The sequence below is a fragment of the Lycium ferocissimum genome, chromosome 12, assembly GCF_029784015.1.
Source record: "Lycium ferocissimum isolate CSIRO_LF1 chromosome 12, AGI_CSIRO_Lferr_CH_V1, whole genome shotgun sequence".
Classification (NCBI taxonomy): Eukaryota; Viridiplantae; Streptophyta; class Magnoliopsida; order Solanales; family Solanaceae; genus Lycium; species Lycium ferocissimum.
The window spans coordinates 30,728,900-30,751,386 of NC_081353.1; the positions used below are offsets into that span (position 1 = coordinate 30,728,900).

General features: G+C 35.2%; 1 protein-coding gene and 2 long non-coding RNA genes across 3 annotated transcripts; all 3 read right to left on the reverse strand.

The window, feature by feature from the left end:
• Positions 1-9,519: 9,519 nt before the first annotated feature.
• Positions 9,520-10,675, reverse strand: LOC132040913 (uncharacterized). Its single transcript, XR_009410812.1, has 2 exons — positions 10,542-10,675; positions 9,520-9,785 (listed from the first exon to the last, which is right to left on the reverse strand). It is a non-coding gene; the product is annotated as an uncharacterized LOC132040913 (long non-coding RNA).
• A 2,725-nt stretch (positions 10,676-13,400) lies between these two features.
• LOC132040810 (uncharacterized) lies at positions 13,401-14,465 on the reverse strand. The gene is made up of 3 exons (XM_059431485.1): positions 14,309-14,465; positions 13,819-14,008; positions 13,401-13,742 (listed from the first exon to the last, which is right to left on the reverse strand). The coding sequence occupies exons 1-3, from the start codon at positions 14,337-14,339 to the stop codon at positions 13,517-13,519; spliced, it is 447 nt and encodes a 148-aa protein (XP_059287468.1). The 5' UTR covers positions 14,340-14,465; the 3' UTR covers positions 13,401-13,516.
• Positions 14,466-17,490: 3,025 nt separating this feature from the next.
• Positions 17,491-19,294, reverse strand: LOC132040257 (uncharacterized). The gene is made up of 2 exons (XR_009410647.1): positions 18,666-19,294; positions 17,491-17,987 (listed from the first exon to the last, which is right to left on the reverse strand). It is a non-coding gene; the product is annotated as an uncharacterized LOC132040257 (long non-coding RNA).
• Between the last annotated feature and the right edge of the window lie 3,193 nt (positions 19,295-22,487).

The window sequence follows — 22,487 nt, forward strand, 5'->3', positions numbered from 1 at the left end:
AATTGAAATGTTTTTGGATTCTTTAAAATGATAATTATTTATCTGCTAATTGTCGAATTTAAACAAACCTTATGTCTGTTTACCCAAGTTTGTGTGAAGCAGAAACCAAAATATGCAATTGGATTTCAGTGTTTCAATGTATGTGACGATATACGCAGATTTCCTTTTTTAAGGCTGTTATTTAAATTTTGTCCTAATTTTAGAAATTATATAAATATAGCTCTTGAAAAATTACCCTTTGCGACAATATCAGACTTGGATATAATGTTTTCAATATATTGTTCAATTTTATAGACAAATTATTAAACTACCGTTTAATGTCTGTAGTAACTTATAAAATTTTAGACCGTCGTACTTTTCCTTGTAAGATCTTTAGTTTACTCAAAAGAAATCTTTAAACCGCGATGTAAATGGTCCATAAATTACAAGAAAGATATAAAGAAAGTCGTGTACTATACAGGTATCCCGCAAAGGGAGAACTTGCTAAAATTTGAGAACATTTGTTGACTAAAGACAACGCTATCGATTGGGTCAAATTTTCCACTTTTGTCACAATTCCTTTCCTGATATCTATTAATATGAGCCGTCAAAATGGGCTTGGTCCGTAAAATCGGCCTAATCCGACCGGTTACTCGGATAGGATTGGAATTTAAGGTTATTGAGCCCATTTAAAACTAAAGTTAATAGGCTGGGCTGGGCCGTCCGTGAGGCCCAATAAAAATGTTACATTTTGAATTAAATATATTAGAAGAAAAATTCAAGGAGAAAGCAAATGATGCAATAATCTACTTTATAGCGTACTCATTGGAATATATAAATGTTTTTATGTCTGCGATGGAAAGTTGCTTTTGGTGTTTGCTAATACATAATTTTCCTCTTCTTTTTCTACATACACATGTTTATGCATTAATATTCCTATTGATGGGCTAGCAAATCACATCCCACGGCCTTTCTTAAGGTTGGGCTGGACTAGTGAAGGCCTTTTTATATAACTAAGCGGCCCGTCTTAACTTGTCGAATTTCATAGCCCGTGGCCGAGTTTGGTGGGTTGTGTCGGGTTAGTCCGTTTTGACAGTTTTAAACATGACAATCGTCTTTATTCCATGTTGGCACCAGTTACGACATATGTTGCAGAACATTAACAATTGCTCTTGTGATTTTATGGAAAAATAGTGGGTACAATTCGAAATGAACGAACTCCAGAAGCATCAAATTGTCTGTGCGATGTAATGAAAAAATAGTGGGTACAATTCGAAATGAACGAACTCCAGAAGCATCAAATCATCTTTAATGGTTGTCGGACACCTTTTCAATAGGAAAAATATAGATAGACTAGCCCAATTGGCTGGTCAACATTAGGATATGTAAAAGCAAAGAAATTACTGTATTCGGATCTCCTTCAATTCATAAACACGTGTAATTTCATTTCGAACTTCATATCCACTCATAAACTCAGTTATAAGGACGGAAACATCACAACGCTGGCTTGATAGAGAGTTGAATAAGTTATAAGGCAATATATGAAGCAGTGAAAAAAACTAAAAATCAACTGTAATGTGATTTTTGTTAATCGTCTTTTTCTAGCATATGGAAATCTCAAGAAAACGATTTGTCCCTGGAACATTATGCAATATATAATTACAAATAGTTAGCTTAAAGATTAATAAAATCATCATGGCTAGTATATAATAATAGCAACAAGAAGTAAAATTTCATGAATACTTAAACGAGATGTTAATGACTTTGAATGTGTAATTTTTTTAGACATACTAAAAAATAAAGAAAAACACATAAACTAAAATGAAGGGACTAGAATTTTTTTAATCAAAACGGACTCTTAAGATCACTCGAGAAGATTACAACCATCAAGAAACACAAACATTATTAAATGTTGACAACAATAAATTTTCCGTTCCGATTCCGATGATGGCAGCTTCACCGATGATGGCAGCTTCAATTAAATCGAGAAAGAAAGAAGAGTCAAGAAAGAGAAGAGTAAAGAAAGAGAAGAGTTTTTATTCGGACAACACAAAGTAATTGTTTTTCCCAAAGCTGAAACTAAAGCTGTGTTTTCCATCTTTTCTAGAATGGAACACGTGTAGAGCACATCCACCTTCCAATAGTTACTTGATGGATTAAAACTGGAACGTTGGATCATTGTTGAACAGCTGTCCAAAATGGAAATATCTAGAAGAAGGTCACATGATTTGCAGATAAAGAAATAAGTAGTCGATTCATAAATTTGTTATGTACTATCCAATAGATTTAGGACAGGTGTACAAGGGCCCATGTAAATTTTATTTACTATTTTCTCTACACATGGTTTGTATATATACATCAAAGGTACATGAATAAAATACACAGTAGATTATCCTATCATTTTCAGCAAATTTTATCATGGTATCAGAGCAGTGAGAGCTCGATCCATTTCTTCAAAGATATTTCTGTGTCATTTAACCTAAATCAAACATGCCAGAGGGAAATTCCTCTTCAGGTGTCACGGATGGTGGTGATAATAATGCCATCACCCAAAATCATCCATACCATCTTCACCCTTCAGATTCACCTGGGATGTGTCTTGTCAATACTGTATTTGATGGCAAAGGATTTCCAGGATGGAGGAGATCAGTGTTGATAGCCCTTTCTGCAAAAAGAAAACTGGGTTTTATTAATGGTACATGTAAGGAACCAGATCTAGCCTCAAATGATTATCCACTGTGGTATTGTTGCAATGACATGGTCACGTGCTCCTTAACTCATTATCTAAGGAAATCAAAGATAGTGTAATCTACTCTAAAACTGCACAGGAATTATGGGACAGTTTAGAAAGCAGATTTGGAAAATCAAATGGAGCAAAGTTATATCATCTTCAGAAAGAACTGAGTGTTTTGGTACAAGGAAACTCAGATATATCAGGGTACTTTACAAATTTAAAAAGATTATGGGATGAAATAGATTCCTTAAATTGTGATGTGGTATGTACCTGTGTTTGTACATGTGAAGGAAAAGGAAAAATCACTAAATCTATGCAAGATCAAAGACTAATTCAGTTCTTAATGGGTTTGAATGATGTTTATGCACATGCTAGGGGTAATATTTTAATGATAAACCCTTTGCCTAGCATGGTTCATGCTTATTCATTGTTGTTGCAAGATGAGAATCAAAGGAAAATCTATGCTAATAGTCATATATTTTCAGAATCTTCCTCTTTTATGGTGAGTAACCAAGGAAAAAATAACTATAAAGGAGGAACTCCAGCTTTCAAAAGTGGAAATAATTTTCAGAAAAATCAAGGATACCAGGGACAAAAATTTGGAAACCCTTATCCTCAAGCACAACAACAAGGTTACCCACAAATGCAGCCTCAAAGACCTACTGGTTTCCTTCCTCAAACATATCAACAGAAATCTGGAAATAACCAGTTTAAGGGAAAGGGGAAGAGAGCAAAATTCAATCCTAATGTGAGCTGCACACACTGCTATAGGATTGGACATGTCATAGATGATTGCTTTAGATTACATGGTTTCCCAGAGGATTTTGAATTTAACAAAGGAAAGAACTCTCAAAATTCAATTAGAGGGAATGCAACACTGGGATATGAGGAGATACAGGATCAGAGGGAGGTACAACAATACCAGATTTCTAACAACAATTTGCAACATCTAAGTAGAGAACAAAAGGCAGAGGTAGCACAGATGTTTAAACAAATGCAAATCGAACAAATGGGAAAAAGTAGTGTCTCCACAACACCAGATGCAAATGCAATAGCTGGTACTATTCTTAAATACACAGGGGTTTGTTTATCAGTTTTTAACTCAAGCACCTGGATCATAGATTCAGGTGCATCTGAGCATATGTGTTTTGACTCTAACTGGTTTACTTCCTTAACAGCTCTTCCTGTTTCTCTAAGTGTGAGTTTGCCAAATTCATATAAGTTAATAGTTACCCATACAGGGACTGTCCCTATATCATCTGATCTGACTCTGAAGAATGTTCTTCATGTGCCATCTTTCAAATATAATTTACTCTCGGTTAATAGATTGTGTCTCGCATTCAATGCAATCTTTTATTCACTCCTACTGCATGCATTTTGCAGGACCTTTTACTGAGGAGGGTAGGAGCTTTTGGTGATGTCAAAGAAGGATTGTACTTATTGCAGCCTTCAGTTTCTAAGTCTAGTTTTTCTCCTAAAAAAGATGAAATTCCTATATCACAAAGGAATGATTCTCAGTTTGTTTCAAGTTCAATTTCTCATCCTGTTTTTATCAATGCTATTTCAGATGTAAGCCTTTGGCACATTAGGCTGGGACACTTGCCCATATCAGCAATGAAACATTTCAATTTTATAAATTCATCATCTCTTTTTGATTCTGTGTGTGATATTTGTCCTAAAGCTAGGCAAACTAGATCATCTTTTCCTATCAGTACAATCAAGACAAAGGGTATTTTTGACCTTATTCATATTGATACCTGGGGACCATATAAACAGTCCACTTATAATGGATATAAGTATTTTCTTACCATAGTTGATGATTTTAGTAGAGGAACTTGGACCTTTTTACTTAGCACTAAGTGTAATGCTTTCCCAATTTTAAAATGTTTTTTTGCCATGGTGGAAAGACAATTCAACAGGAAAGTAAAGTGTATTAGATCTGATAATGCTTTGGAGTTAGGATCAGGGTCACAAGAGGCATCTTACTTAGCTGAACTAGGTATATTGCATCAAAGAAGCTGTGTTGCTACTCCACAACAAAATGGGGTTGTGGAGAGAAAACACAGACATCTCTTGGAGATAGCCAGGGGTTTGTTTTTTCAATCTAAAGTTCCTATGTCTTATTGGGGAGAATGTGTTTTGACTGCAACACATCTCATTAATATGCTGCCATCAAGTGTTTTGAAAGGGAAAACACCTCATGAAGTACTTTTGAACAAAAAGCCATGTTACCAGTCCCTAAGAAGTTTTGGTTGTTTATGTTACTCCTCAACTTTGCCTCAAGGAAGAGGGAAATTTGATCCTAGAGCTGTAGAGTGTGTCTTTCTAGGTTATCCACAACAGCAAAAGGGTTACAAGCTTTTGAATTTACAAACTAAGAAAGTTTTTGTCTCTCGGGATGTGCATTTTCATGAAAATATATTTCCTTTTGCCTCAAAACAGCCTGCACCAGAACATCATTTTCCTACTGATCACTCCTCACATCATCTACAAGAATCATTTTCCTTTTCACCCTCTGATGAACAAGCAAGTGACCCTAATCCCTCTACAACAAATGATTCATCCAGTGAACCTCCGTCACATTCACCTTTGCCTACTACACCCGAGAACAACTCTTCATCTACCATCAACCCATTTCCCCACCTAGAAGGTCTGAAAGGAACAGTCATAGACCATCCTATTTGGATGATTTCATTTGTACTAATGTTTTCTTCACTAATCTCACTCAATATTGTTTTGCCACACCACCTAGTCTTCCTAAGCAGCCTTCTACTTTTCTTACAGTTTCTAAAGACCCTACATCACATTACCCATCTGAACCTGCTACCTATTTAGAAGCTCTATCACATCCTGGATGGAAGGAGTCTATGAATACAGAAATTGAGGCACTTAAATTAAACAACACATGGGATGTAGTCGAATTACCTTTGGGAAAGAAGGCCCTCCCTTGTAAGTGGGTATACAAGGTCAAACAGAACTAAGATGGATCCATTGAAAGGCTCAAAGCTAGATTGGTCGTAAGGGGGGATATACAAAGACAAGGGATAGATTATCTTTGAAACTTTTTCACCTGTCGTGAAGATGACTACCATCAGGTGTCTGTTGGCAGTAGCTATTAAGAAAAATTGGCCAGTTTCTCAGTTGGACGTCAATAATGCTTTTCTACATGGCAATCTAGAGGAAGAAATTTTTATGAAGTTTCCGCCTGGGGTTACACCACCTGCTCCTAACCATGTTTGTCTTCTCAAAAGATCTTTGAATGGGTTAAAGCAAGCTTCATGGCAATGGTATGCTCGGCTTGCTGGAGCGTTAAACTACAAAGGATATTCAGCATCTCACAATGATTATTCTCTGTTTTTTAAGAAAAATGGTGACCTCATCTCAATTTTAGCAGTTTATGTTGATGATATCCTACTTACAGGAAGTGATGAACAGGAAATTGCTCATATCACAAATTTTCTTCACTCAGAATTCAGAATAAAAAATCTTGGTGACATTCATTATTTCCTAGGAATGGAAATTATCAGAGACACACGTGGATTCATTATCGGCCAGAAAAGATTTACCTTAGAATTGTTACAAGAGTTTGATTGTAGCCATCTTCCCAGAGTGTCTTCTCCACTTGATCCTACAATCAAATTAAGTGAACAAACTGATTCAGTAATGGAGAACCCTACTATTTATCGGCATTTAGTGGGTAAGTTAAACTATCTCACTCATACGCGACCGGATTTGGCATTTGCAGTTTTGAAGCTCAGCCAGTTCATGCAAAGGCCATCCCTTTCTCATTTCTCTGCTCCTCTCAGAGTACTCCGTTATCTTCAGCTCGACCCCGGACAAGGAATTCTTTTATCTGCTCATCCTTCTTTTTCTCTCCTTGCATTTTGTGATGCCGATTGGGCATCCTGTCCGGATTCACGCCGTTCAGTGAGTGGTTTTTATATCACACTCGGAGGCTCACCTATTTCTTGGAAATCCAAGAAACAAGCTTCAATCTCACTTTCTTCGGCAGAGGCAGAGTATCGCTCCATGCGAAAAGTCACCGCAGAGCTCACATGGCTTGTTCGCCTTTTTGCTGATTTCTCTATTTTTCCATCACTGCCAGTGCCGATCCATTCCGATAGCCAAGCTACGATACACATCGTACGAAATCCCGTCTTCCACGAGAGAACCAAACATGTGGGGCTTGACTGCCACTTTGTCCGTCAGCAGTACTTATCTGGCATGATTTCTTTGATTTTTGTTCCATCGGAGAAACAGATCACCGATCTGTTCACTAAGCCTTTAAACGGAACTTCCCATCGGAATATTATGCGCAAGTTGGGGGTTTTATCTCTCCCCTCCAACTTGAGGGGGGATGTTGACAACAATAAATTTTCCGTTCCGATTCCGATGATGGCAGCTTCACCGATGATGGCAGCTTCAATTAAATCGAGAAAGAAAGAAGAGTCAAGAAAGAGAAGAGTTTTTATTCGGACAACACAAAGTAATTGTTTTTCCCAAAGCTGAAACTAAACTGTGTTTTCCATCTTTTCTAGAATGGAACACGTGTAGAGCACATCCACCTTCCAATAGTTACTTGATGGATTAAAACTGGAACGTTGGATCATTGTTGAACAGCTGTCCAAAATGGAAATATCTAGAAGAAGGTCACATGATTTGCAGATAAAGAAATAAGTAGTCAGTTACAAATTTGTTATGTACTATCCAATAGATTTAGGACAGGTGTACAAGGGCCCATGTAAATTTTATTTACTGTTTTCTCTTCACATGGTTTGTATATATACATCAAAGGTACATGAATAAAATACACAGTAGATTATCCTATCATTTTCAGCAAATTTTATCATTAAAAGGAGCTAATAGCAATTTGTATAATGCATATACAGCTATAACAATTGTATACCGTCTTCTAGAATTTACTGGACATATTTCTAATAGCAGTACACAATTGTTGCAATGATAAACTATCTTGTTTTAGATTCTCATTTCAAAGAATTTATGTTCTGAAAAACCGTCGTCACATGCAATAAAGTTATTAATCGCTGCGAACAATAATTCGAATACATCAACAGTATTTTTCCTCCTAAAAGCTTGCTTGCCCATAATAATACGCATGGATGCGAACGTATAAGATGCCATGCAATTCCTGTATACGCTCTTTAGCGTTGGGTTTGTCACGTTGGCACAAAGAGAAAACGACGTACCTTTCGTTGATTTCACGAGTGTGTTAGTCATGTTGAACGTGATCTCACCAAGGTTAACAAGATCCGCTGTTTTACTACGAGGATCTGATCGTATAAGTTTCTCGCAAAAAGGAGGATGCGAATGTGGTTGCAACTTTCACTAATTAAATCTCGCTTCACAATTGAAAATGGACAAAAGAACAAACACAAGAAATGAGTTAATAGTGAAAGAAGAAGCCATTTAGTTTTTTTTTTTTTTCCCTTAATTAATTTGCTCACAACTTATGCAAATGTTATGATGAAGTGACCCCTATTTATATTGAAGAAAAGAAGGGGAAAATGGAAAAATTTATTAATTGCCTGCTTATCTAACAATCTCATTATGGATTATAACAATGAATGCAGATTTCGATTATTTCAACAGTCAAACCCCTCCGCAGTGGCATCCCTTGTTGAGATATTTTTAATTGGTATAGCGAAATGTTATTATAGAGAACAAATAATATAACCTAACATGAAAAATCAGTTTCAAAGAAAATTTGTCCATTATAATGAAATGTTGTTTTAGAGGAGGGTGTTATAATTTGAGAGGTATGACTGTACCTAAATTTAATCAATAAAAGTATCTATATCCAATCAATAAATGTAGTAAGAAGAAAAAGAAACAAAGAGAAATTCAAAATTCAAATGATTAATGAAACTTGTAATGACTCCTATACTTTTTTATTATGTTGGGTTACGGCCTAATTAATACTACTCTAAATGCTCCCCTTGACTCTGTATTTGGAGTTTTAGACATTTCGTTCTATTATATTACGTATTTAGTTGTACTTGTCGATATGTTTTGGCTTCGACCTACTTATACGATTTTAGTCAATTAAGCATTGATGATTTATTTGGTTAAGTTAATATATGTTACGAATGTTGATAAGAGAATAATTAAATTTTATTCCCTCGACGGGATAGACAAGAAATTCTATAATTATTTATAAGTAATAAAAAAATGCATAGTCAAACTAAAATATAGACTCACATAATTAATACTCCCTCCGTTTCAATTTATGTGAACCCATTTGACTGAGCACGACATTTAAAAAAGAGTGAAGACTTTTAAAACTTGTGGTTCAAAATAAGTCTTGAATATTTGTGTGGCTGTAAATCATTTCATAAAGTGAATTTGTTTCCAAATTAAGAAAGAGGTCATTCATTTTGGCACGGACTAAAAATGAAATAAGTTCACATAAATTGAAACAGAGGGAGTATTACTTGCTTGATGGAAATTAAAGAAAATCCAGGGACACAAAGTAATTGTGTCATTTGACACACAGTGACGTCCTCGTCACAAATTAACATGACGAGAGTTTATTTCCTTTTCTTTTTTAACCTATAGATAAGAGAAAATTTAAGTGTAGTGATATAGGGTGTTCGAAAGTTATACTACTCCCCTGATTCATATTAAGTGTCCACTTAACCATTTTTTTTTTGTTGAAAATTAATATTCACTTATATAATGTCACGACCCAATTCGCGAGTCGTGGTGGCACCTACACTATCCCTCCTAGTAGGCGAACCACATTACTAATAACAAGTTAAATAAGCGGAAAATTAAATAAGAATAAGTTATCAAGTCTTAAATACTTATCATAACTAGAAATGTCACGACAACCCCAAAATCTGGTCAAAGGGTACAAGAGCGCTAACATAGTACGGAATATAAGTCGGAAAATACCCGAAGGCTACATATTTTCTGTCCAATACAAAAACAGAAATAAATAGAGGAGGTCCTTCAGGGGCCACGGATGACCAAGTAGCTCACCCTAAATTACTGAAAGACGTCACCCTCGCGTATCAGCCACGAGGTGTAGAACTGGAGCCTGGATCGTATTCTGCACTCAACAAAAGTGTAGCAAGAGTAGTGTCAGTACAACACTAGTACCGGTAAGCATCATAGGCCGACAATGGTTAGATAACGCATGAAGAAGTGGAAACTAACAAGTAGCACATACGAACAAAAGGTATGGTCACATATAATATACAAGTAAAGTGTAAAGGAATCATGAAATCAACCAAGACAGATATAATTCACTAGATGATCAGTCAAATGTATGAGTGAATGAATGCAATGTAATGCAACAATCACCTCTCTCACTCCACTCTCGTACACACATGCTAAGGGCAGTGCCTCAAAGCCATGACCCATGGGGGACCCGCGAAGTCCATGTACCACTCATGCTCTCCGGCAGAAACCTCGGAGTCTCTCTGTCACTCTCAATCTCCGGCAAAAACCTCGGAGTCTCTCAGTTACTTAGCTCACCATCATCACAAGAATAATATGGAAGGCATGTCATACATGATATCAGTCTCAACAATATCACCAATATACAATCAACAAATACAAGTCATATTAATGTTATCATTCCTTTTCATATAATGAGGGAGCTAGTATATGACAGAGATACAAACAGGTGATAATCACAGAAAATAACACATGTGGCGACAAGCCCACATAACAGCTGACAGAGCCAACCTAATTGGAATCCACCTCCACTTCATGCCCGAAGGCTTATATGCTATCCCCGTCACTTTCTACAACTACATACTATTCTCTAATCAGAGTCTAACTAAAGTAGACCGTAACCTACCTCAATGCCGAGCGGGTGCCACGAACAATCAAACTAATGTCTTCCCTTTGTGTAGAGCCTTTGAACGATCAAAATCTATAAAATATGCGATCTATGTTAGAATACGAATCTAAGGACACTCATATTGCTATATTTATATTCGAAACCCAAAAACGCACCCCAAAAGGTGGCCTTGGGCCCACAAGGGCAAGATTGGAATTTTATTGAAAAATAATTTCACCATTATCTAAGGATCATATATTTTTAAAATTAGTCAATTTCATGCATAAATAAACTCTCAAATCATTAATTCTTCTTTCTTAGGATTAGGACTCGAAACCTTTAATTTACCCCAATATTTTAACTTCGGACAAAATCTAGCTTTCTAAAATTCAAATACCATAAATTTGAAAATATGCATATAATCCAATACCCTTACATTCAATTACATAGATTTAATATGTAAGGATTTAAATTGGGGCAAGATAAACATAAAAGGACATTTAAATTGGAAGAAACGTACAGTGCCTACAAATTGGAAAAAACGCACAGTGCATACAAGGGAAGAGCAAGAGAACATGTGAATTATTTTCCCACCCAATTTGTCCCTATTGTCCAATAATAGCTGTACACCCTAGCCTCCTATTTTGTCCTTTATTCAATTGACCATTATATTGGAAAAGCCCTCTTCACAAACCAATATTATAATAAACAAATCATGGGCACTTTCCAAAGCAAAAGAAAGCTGAAAATTTGCTACAGTAGCATACAAGGAAAGCAAGAAAACGTGTGAAGCCATTTTTTTTTCCAACCAATCGTCCTTTTGCTGCCACCCAATGTTGTACTAGTTGTCCCCTACTTGTCCTATTCATTATGTTAACCAAAATATAAATGAAACATACCTAATTTTCCCTTACTTTCTTCCACGGACTGCTTCTTGTTGCCTCTCTCTCGTAGGTCTATTCTCCCTAAGCCTGGCCGAATATAAGCAGTTTTTTTTTTTATTATTATTATAATTCTTTTAATTAGTATACTAGGTATAAAGAAGAAGAAAAGAAAAGTCCAGTTATTCCCAATTCATCTATAAGACCCATTACGTAAAGAGAAGGGATGGTGGGCTGGACCCACTTCTTTTACCATTTAATAACAAAACAATTGCACTTTGGTCAACCAATCCATTAGCAAATTAGCCAAAATAAATAAATAAATACTCTCACCTCATGCCTTATATATATGTGCAAATAATATTCCCATTAATAAATATATGCACACGCACTAAAAAAAATAATTCCATAATTACCGGTCAATTAAATCACCTTGCCACCAATTCCAACAAGTCAAGAATACTATTTAAAGCTACGGAAAGGGTATTTTAGCGAAAAGGGTCCAAAAGTGCTAAAACGACCAAACGGGTCGTTACATCAGATACCAATCAAACAATCGCTCGTCCTCGAGCGACAAGGGAAAGATGGAGAAAAGGGTACCTGAACTGTCGAACAACTGAGGATATCTACTCCGCATATCCGCCTCGGTCTCCCAAGTGGCCTCTCTCAATCGGACGGTGCTTCCACCGTACCTTGATCGAAGCAATATCCTTGGACCTTAACTTTCTCATTTGCCTATCTAGATTGCTACCGCTCTTCCTCGAAGGATAGATTCTCCCGATCTAATAGTACCGAATCCCACCGAATGATATAAGACCCGTCCGAATGGTACTCTTCGCATGGAAACATGGAATACCGGATGAACACTTGCCAAACCTGGTGGCAAAGCCAACTCATAAGCCACCTCGCCAACACGACGAAGAATCTTAAAAGGGCCAATAAACCTCGGGCTCAACTTGCCCTTCTTCCCAAATCGCATCACACCCTTCATGGGTGAAACCTTCAATAGGACCTGCTCACCAACCATGAACTCCATATCACGAACCTTCCGGTCAGCATACTCCTTCTGCCTACTCTGAGTCGCCGTAAGCTTTTCCCCGAATAAGCTTCACCTTATCCAAAGACTCCTCGGCAAACCGTACCCCAAGGTAGAACCTCAAACGCATCAAACCACCCAATAGGAGAACGACACCTCCTACCATATAAAGCCTCGAATGGCGCCATATCAATACTGGTATGGTAGTTATTGTTGTACGCGAACTCTGCCAAGGGTAAGAATTTGTCCCAATGACCACCAAAATCAATAACACGAGCCCTCAACATATCCTCAAGCACCTAAATAGTCCTCTCGGACTGACCATCTGTCTGGTGGTGGAACGCGGTGCTAAGATCTAACTGAGTTCCCAATTCCTTCTGCAAAGTCCTCCAGAAATGGAAAGTAAACTGAGTGCCTCTGTTGGAAATGATGGAAATAGGAACCCCGTGCAATCGCACTATCTCTCGAATGTAAATCCTGGCCAACTTCTCTGCATTATAAGTAATATGAACCGGAATGAAGTGTGCGGATTTAGTCAACCTATCCACAATAACCCAAATCGAATCAAACTTGCCCAAAGTCTTCGGAAGACCAACGACGAAATCCATAGCAATCCTCTCCCACTTCCACTCGGGAATGGGCATCTTCGAAGCACACCACCTCGGTATCCGGTGTTCATACTTAACCTGCTGACAATTCAAACACTGGGCAACAAACTCCACAATGTCCCTCTTCATCCTACCCCACCAGTAGTGCTGTCTCAATTCACGATACATCTTTGTTGCACTCGGATGAATGGAATACCTGGAACTATGAGCCTTTTTCAAGATCAACGGAATCAAATCACCAACTCTAGGAACGCAAATACGCCCCTTAATCCTCAAAACAACCTCATCATCAAGAATAGTCATGCAAGAAATTAGTTAAGCAAAAAATAGTCATGCAAGAAATTAGTTAAGTCATTGATGAAAAAACACTGCAATTTGTCAATTCTTAACAAAACAACACAACAAAATGTACAAAATTGGTCAGCAAAACAATACTGTGAAAACGATTCAACATTAAACCCTAGTGGGCTAATTAACAACTACTGTGTCGACCGCGTTGTAATCTATTGCAGGCCTAACTAGTCTTGGCGGCAGTTCATTGTCACTGAAGGCATTCAAATCAGCCTTTTGCCATCCGTATTCCCATAGTAATGCCCCGTATCTATTACGTAGTAATTCTGCGTCAATTTCAGATGGAACGCCTCGTCCAGAACAAAAGTATTCAGCAAATGCGGCAACATACACACCACAATCCCTAAAAATGAAAAAAAATGATTTTTGGTTGAGAATTCTGGAAAAAAAAAATGGAACTATGATGTTGAAATACATACATGCTACCAGAGGCTTGTTGTGGCAAGTCGTTCACATACATGACATCAAAGTCATCAGTCTGTTGTTTGCCCTTGTATGATGGGTGGTTAATCCAATCGATGCCTTTTTTTTTCTCGTAAAATCCAGACAAATGTAGATGATGTGGCAATAGGGTAGCTATCTTGCGTATTTCTCTTCTAACAACAGCATCTTGACCATCAGCTCGGTATGAGTTATAGATGTACAGACGCCTGCACGTAAAAGAATAGTACATCAGCTCGGTTAACAGGTTGTTTAATGAATTTAAAAAAAAAAAGTAGGAATACCTGTCAGTGAATGGCACTACAATCAAGATCCAATGATTTTCCTCTTTGATGTTGACAGGGATGAGTACACAATCAACTGTATGCCATGGCACATTAGCCAATATCCTGTACCCATTAATGTACTCGCATTTTTCGTTCTCCAAACCGGCAACACTACGGTCGCTCCTCGGATTAGCATATGCACGATGAATTTCGTCAATTTTGGAGAAGAACATACGTTAACGGTTGTGAATTTGAAACCGTTAGCCTTGTCGTACTTGCCTTTCTTCCGCAAGTAGTAAAAAATGACATCAATATCTTTGGTAAAAAAAAATGAAATAAGCTTAATGCATAATGGTAAAATTAAATTTCATACGGACCTTGTGTGTTAGAAAAACTAAAACTGTTACTGAGAAATATGCTGATTGAATGAAGAAATACATAGAAATACGGGGAAATACAGAGAAATACATAGAAGGAATATAGAGAAATATACTTTTAAAATAGAAAGATAGACAACTGTAAAATTAAGGAATAAAAAGGAAATGGGAAATATAGCACCTCATCATTCCAAGATTGGCCATTCATCGATAAGAGATAGAACCAGTTTTTGTCATCAACATGTAACACACCAAAATTGAAGCGAAAGTTGATGTCATCTGGATCCAAAGCGTGCTTATTCTTTTTGTAACGGCTTTCCTTGCCCTTTCTAAATATCAACAATCAGTTATTTTCAACGTAAACAGTTCACTTTGCTGGATGAATATATATATTAAAAAGGTAAATACGTTCAAACTTACTTTTTATCATGCCTTAGAAGCAGATCCTGTTCAAGCCAAATCCGGTATTGTTGAATAAGCGAAGTATTTCGCGGGCCATTAATTGGATCTTCAACAAATGGATGCTTCTTTTTAAAAATGGAAGGTGTGTGGTCTTGAACAGAAGCTGCAGAGCCGTAATTGGTCATGTAAGGTGAACCGAAGTATTTACTAGGTTTGACTATCCTAGTTGGAATAACATCCGGTTGAGCAATTACAACTTCAAGCATTAATCACTGCCTCTTGTATTCCTTTGTCAGCGGACATTACTGGCATAACAAATCCTTTGTTACCCGTTTGATGAAACACAGAGTATCCTGACGAACCTATTTGGCTTGGTAACATTTCGTCAGGGATCAACCACTGTGACTTAGTAATGTTGTCATCGAACTGGGCGGGGTCTCTAAAATTGAATGATCGGTGATGTCCCCGCTTGTAATCCCGCACTTTGTTTTTCGGTACACGAGTTTCTAGAGGCAACTCAACGAGCATCTCTCGGGACCATTCCCTAAAAAAAAAAAAAGAGAGAGAGATTTAATATATGTTAAATATAAATTATCTTGAAAGATCTATAAGATTGAATGTAAAATTTACCTTTGTTGAGTTGAAAGATCCTTCATTCGCCCGATTAATCTCTTCAGTTGAAGCTTTACCTGTATATGCTCTTAAATCTCCACCGGTCACTACAATATCCTGAACTTCCTCATGTAACATTGGTGCAACACCCTTTGGAATAAGGAATAATCAAAATTTAAACACAAAATCATAACGTAAAAATATAATGGTGAAAAATTACTAAATATAGAGAAATACAGTCAGGAGTAGACTGAGTTTGTGGGGGTTGAAATACAAAGAAATACAGTGAAATACAAAAAAACAGAGAAGTTATCAGTGAAATACAAACGAAACGCCATAAAATAAAAAAGTTTGTAAAATATAAAATACCGAGGAAAACATAACTTTAAAATTATAGACTGGAACATGACAACCATTTGTGCATGCAATGCACAACAACATAACTTTAAAAGATGGGTTTCACGTCACAAACTCATTTTACCTTATTTGAGTCATCGTCATGTTTCGTCGGAGATGTTTGAATGGTAGAATCATGACGTAAGTTTTCTTCAAGCGTTAATTGTGGTGGCTCAAAGATCGTTTGATGTACCGGCGTCTCACTATTGCCCGCCTTCGCATGAAAAAAATGAATTAATATTAATTGTATTTCGCAATAAGGGTCTAAAATGTTTGTTCAATTCCTATTTCACACATTTACCTTGTCCACAGAATTGTTCCCCTTGATTGCTTCAAATAGCTTCTTGAAGTTGTCATCCATGAAAGTACGAAGATTGGACAACTCAGTGCCAATACTTGTGAACTCACCAACGACCTAATATTTTAACAAAAACAGTATTTCAATTTGTTAACAAGCATTAAATTAAATACACCAAAAAGATTTTTGTTTCGTAACTAAAATCACTTATCGATTCCTTGAAAGCTTGAAAATCTTTCCTTAGCAATTGCATTTCATCTTTCATAGAGGCGGTAGGGACATCACGTAGACCGGGGTGTTTTGGGGTCGATTCATTTGTTCATTCAATTTTGGTGAAGCGTACTTCGTAAAATAGGCTTTTGAGCAACCTTTTGATCCTTGTGACTCTTCTTCAAAGTTGTACGTGGTTCGGTGTGGATTTGTTGTTTCTTTGATGTGGAAGCTGTTGTTGCAGGAAGTTGTCTGCGTCTCTTTGAAGGTGGAGAATCTGTCTGATTCGTCCGTTGTTGCTGTTTACCCTTAGAAAGGTGGGGGGGAGTAGTACTGAAATCATCATACTCATCCACTGGCATATCTGTGACTTGGGTACCTTCATGGACATCAACTGAGACATTTTTGTCTACTTTATCTCGACACAGACAACAACATCGGGCAATTGGAGGCTCTCTAACTCACTTGCTAGTGGGGATTGTATTTGCAAATGTACGGCTCGAGGAAGAAACAAATAAATAACGCTTAGTGTGTTATAAAAATAGTCACACTTACATTATGAATAATGAAATACGGGGAAAATTATGAAATGTACAACCCAAAATATAATGAAATGCAAAAATAGCAAAAAAAAAAATACCACCGTAAAAGCAAAAATACGACAAGTAGATCAGTGGAGTACAAATAAAATCAGTAGGCATAATTGCAAAATAAAATGCTATGAAAAACATAAAAATAAGTTAGAGTGTTCGAATATTACCGATTGTTTGCCGTCTCTAAAAATGCCTTCCATCAAAATATTGTATTTTGGCTGACTGTCAATGGACCTCCAATTCAACATTCGTGGAATGGAATTTCCGGATTTAAGAGCGAGATACGATGGAACTCTTGAACAACACTCATAAAGCCAAACTTGCATAGCCAGTGGCATCCCACGGATCCTATAATACCGTGTTGTGCAGAATACTTCTTGCTGATGCTTCTAATCAACTCGGTAAAGGATTCTTTGCCCCATGGATAATCTACATACCTTCCATCCTCAACCACTTCAAAATGAACCCTTGGTATATTCGTTTTCCTAGGATCACCGCAAAAGATATATGTATTTATAAAAAACAGAATTGCAAACTTAACAGCGTCCTCATCATTATCTCCCCAACACTTATTCTTAAAGCAATCAATCAACTCCAATCTTTTTACTTTACTCCTAGTTCCACCAAAATAATCAACCATAATCCTATTCGGTTTTTCCTCATCGTATGTAAATTGACCTTCATCGGCTACACAATTTAGCCCGCTCATAAGGGCAAATTCTCTCATGGTAAATCGCAATACGGTACCATTTATATCAATTGTAAAGCAATCAGAAGTGCTCTCCTTGAGCTCTCTTACCATGAAGCACCTAAAAATTTGTGCTTGAACCTCCAGGTGCTGCATTCCGAGGAATTTCCCAAATATTGTCTTGGAAAAGATCTCTAACTGTGGAACAGTTAGCTTACTCTTGAGATCTTTGAACACCTCAATATTCGTGTACCGTGTCATCGATGGAGCCTCTTCAGATGACTCTTAACATAGAATTTAGTTTCCTAAAATAAAAATGCAACACTAAGTTAAGACAGAAACAATTGTATAAAACATAGACACAGGAGACAAAATTAACACATATATATACAACAAAAATATACACAAAAAAAAATAAAAATTGCATAAGACAACTAACACATCTTTTAAAATAAATAAGTACAGAATAGTAAACATACGTACTTGTGAAAAATATATAGAAATATAATGAAATACAGTTAACTACGAACACAGCTACCACAGTTATGTTGTATATGATATAAACTTGATGCACATATACTCTGTATTATATACACAGAAATATACTGAATTGCATATCCAATTATGTTAAAAATGTACAGAAATATATTGAAATGCAGTGAAAATATACTGAATTGCATATCCAATTATGTTGAAATATACAGAGATATAGTGAAATACAAAACAACAAAAATCGAAAAAAAATCATCAATACCTGAATTGCATATCGAATTATTATGAAATATAAAGAAATATAGTGAAATACAGTGGAAATATACTGAATTGCATATCCAATTATGTTGAAATATACAGAGATATAGTGAAATACAAAATAACAAAACCAAAAAAAATCATCCATACCTGAATTGCATATTGAATTATTTTGAAATATAAAGAAATATAGTGAAATACAACTCAATAAAATCGAAAAAATTCATCAATACCTGTTCATCCTCTTCCAGATCTACATCTTTTACAACCTTTTTACCCTTAACATCGGAAAAAGGCTTGGTTACTTTTCTCTTATTTTGTTGAGCAACTTTAGAACCTTTTTTGGTACATCATCTTTTCGCTTGCTCGGTTTTGCAACTTCAGTTGGTTGAAGTTGACGCGTCCTTGATGGGTCATGAATCTTCTTGCTTCTTCTCTCGGCAGCAATTTTAGCAGCATTCTCCCGCAATTGCAAGTTGTTGTTGTGAAAATCCCAAAGAGAAACTAGGACCATCATAAACATCGGGACTACCTCGAGTATTCTCGCTTGGAGTATCTCTTTCCGCCATTAAAATGGAGAAGTAGATCTTGTTTTAAAAACTCTAACAATGACTGAAAACAAAAAAAAAAAAAAAAGGAATGAAAAGAAACAAAGAAAACGATGAAAATATAAGAATAAATATAGAGAAATACAACAAAGAAAGTAAAAATATTCTAATAAATTATCAAAATTCGTTACCTATACTGTGTGGGTAACGATTAAGGAAGATGGAATCGTGCTAATAATGATGATAGATAATGGGCGTATAATACGGTTGAACATATTGAAGATGGGAGAGAAAGTAATTTGAAAAGAGAAGATATTGGGAGTTATTGGGAAACATGGGGCGTAAGTTTAGGGGAAATACATACGGCTTGTAGATCGGTTACAACTGGTAGTTTTGAAATTAATTTAAGCTACTAAAAATAAATAAAATAAAAGGTAGCTATTATTAATAAATAAGTCTTAGAAGTAGTTATGTCCAGTAACAATCTCTACAATTTTATTTTGCCATCTCCTAATACTACTACTAAGAAGTTTATAAGGTTTTTACATAATTACATCTTTTTCTTGCTAATTATTATTCCATTTTCTACAAATAATCTAAATACTGTCTGGAGGTGTCGTAAGTGTTCTTTCATGTCTTTACTAAATACTAATATATCATCTATATATACTAAGACAAATCTTTTATAGTCTCCAAATATACTATCCATTTTTCTTTGAAAAATTGATGGAGCTGTTTTTAATCCAAATGGCATTACTAACCATTCGAAATGTCCTTTAGGACAGGTAAATGCAGTCCATTCTATACTTTCTTCATGCATTCGTACCTGCCAATATCCTGATTTACAATCAAATTTACTAAAGATCTTTTTATTTTGTATTCTATTTATTAGTTCTGTTTTGTCTGGTAACTTATATCCATCGTTCGGTGTTATCATTAAGTCTTTTGTAATTTATTACCATTCTAGCTTTTCCTTTACTATCTCACTATGATTTCTTACCATAAATGCGTGCATCTATGTTTAGAAGTAGATCTTCTTATTGCTCCTAAATTTAATAATTCTTTTCTTTGTACTCTAAAGTCTTCTATATCTTGGTTAGTTGCTTCTATCGAGGTCGTTTTAATTATATATTCTGGATTTATTATATCTAATTTACATACAATTTTGTTATTTTTTCAATGTTTTAAAGGTTTTTCACCTATAATTTCTATCTCATCTAATATTCTTATTATATTATCTAAATCTTTTTGGTTTTTTATTATTCCTATCCTTTTTATCCCTGTTTTAAAATTATATAATTTCGTTTCTATGTCTATTAAAGTATAATTTTTTCCTATTAGATTATCGTTGTCTAGTATTTCTTCTTCTTCTAGAATTAAATTCTTTATTTCTCTTTTGCTTTTACAGCATGTATTGTTATCTTGACAATCTTTACAACAACTCTCTTCTTTCTTTTGTAGGTTTATTTGGTCTGGAGTAGAGATCTTCTTATGTCTGATTCTAGTTTCAATTTTATGAGCTTGTACTGGTGTATGAGTAATATTTTTTAGAAAAATTACTCCATCTCTTGTAATCATGCAACTTCCATTGTTATGTAACATAAAGTCTAACCCGATGACGAAATCTATATTTATATTCAAGTCTCTTACCCATATTTTATCCATTTTATAACTAGGTTTATAAAATTCCGAACAAGTGTTGATAAAGCTAATGTATGCCTTATGAACATAATGTTTATATATATTATGAGTTCCATCCATTTGCATGGTTGCAATCGGTTTGTCTAGAACTTTTATTAAATTTGGTGGAACTATTCGTTTATTTATTATACATTTAGTACATCCCGAATCTACTAATGCTAATGTCTCTATTTCATAGTCATCTATTTTAATTCTTGCAAGTATTTTTATAGTTCCTAATTTTTTATCTTCATTACATACTAGGGCTCCATGGTCTTCTATACTCATTAGTTCCGCTGTTGAATCTTCTATTGTTCTTAGCGGTTGTATATTAGATAAACGTATTTCTTCATCTTCGCTATTTGCTTCTTTTTCTTTTCCTTTTTCTAATTTATATAACCTGGTTTCTAATTCGTTTATTCTAGTTTCTAATGTCATTATTCTTATACTAATAGTAGGGTCTTCTATTTTTTTATGTCTTTCTTCTTTATGATTTTTGTCTTAAATTCTTTTTCTATACACATGATACATCCTTCTATAAAATAATTTTTACATTTTGCTCTTTTATCTCTACTAGGAAACCATTTACAAGAGAAACATGCATTACTATCTAAACCTTTATTTCTTTCGAAGTCGTGATTACAGTCTTCGATATATTTGCTAAATTATCCATTTGAATTGGTTCTAGGTCTAGTTTTTCTAATCCTATCTCATTAATTAATTCTTCTCGCTTCCGAGTCCGATGAGTCTCGTTTTAATTTTTTCTTCGGTATCTACACTTACTATGGAGTATATACTTTTCGTGTCTGACATATATTCATCTACATTTATTAAGGTTTCTTGAAAGTCTTCAATTAGTTGTGAATTTCGTGTCTTATTATTTATTCTTTTTGGACATGTATTTGCTAAGTGTTCTACACTTCCACAAGTAAAACATTCCAGTTTATTTTTATAATTTCTATCTCGTTCGTATTTTCTTATATGTCTATTTTTCGTCTAAATAGGGTTTTTTGTCGATGATTTTCTAAGATAGTATTTCTTTCTATTGTATTGAGGGTAGTTTCTATTATATTGAGTTCTGTATTTCTTATACTTTTTCTTTTTATAATTGTCTTTATCGTATACCATGCTTTTACAAAATTCATCTCATTTTGTTTTAATTGTTTTTGTATTTGTATATGCGTGCATTTTTCTTGTAGTATATCCATTATATGTTGTATTCTATGTCCTATTGACCATTTTAAATTAGGATTTTGTACTACTCCGTCTCTTTTATTCCATCTCGTCTTCTATCTCTCTTCCTAGAGCTCCCGGTAGTTTATTAAATAATTTCCTTCCTAGTTCTTGGTCAAAAGCGTTTCCACTAATTGTACAATAATAAAAATAATCATTTAAAATTTTTTTAATATGAAACCAGCTACTTATACTTAACTGCTCTAATTTAATTAAAGCATTTCTTTGTAGTATTACTAATCCACTATTTGGATCTTCTCCGTAATTAAAGTATGTATTTTATTAGTAAAATTGTATGGATTTGCTCCCATGGATACTAAGTATTGGAATTCCATTGGAAAATCTTCCTTATATGCTTCCCATAGAGCTTTAGCGGATTCTCCTAAAAATGTCTCTAAGTATTTATACATAGTTTCAGCATCTGTATCATTATAAGTTTTTATATAGTCTGCTACTACTATTCCTTTCCAAAGGTCTATTACTGAATTCCATCTTTGTGGATTATGAGCCGCTATATTTAATATTTTTCCTTTATTACCTCCCTCTTGGAGAATAATAGGTTCTTCTATTGGCATTCTTTTCTCTGATGGTTTT

Coding starts and splice junctions, on each gene's coding strand:
- LOC132040810 (XM_059431485.1), bottom strand. CDS start 14,339: ATGTTCTTCTCCAAAATTGACGAAATTCATC. Junction 14,009..14,308: donor CAAAATTGACGAAATTCATC/GTGCATATGCTA, acceptor CTGATGGTCAAG/ATGCTGTTGTTAGAAGAGAA. Junction 13,743..13,818: donor CAACAAGCCTCTGGTAGCAT/GTATGTATTTCA, acceptor TTTCATTTTTAG/GGATTGTGGTGTGTATGTTG.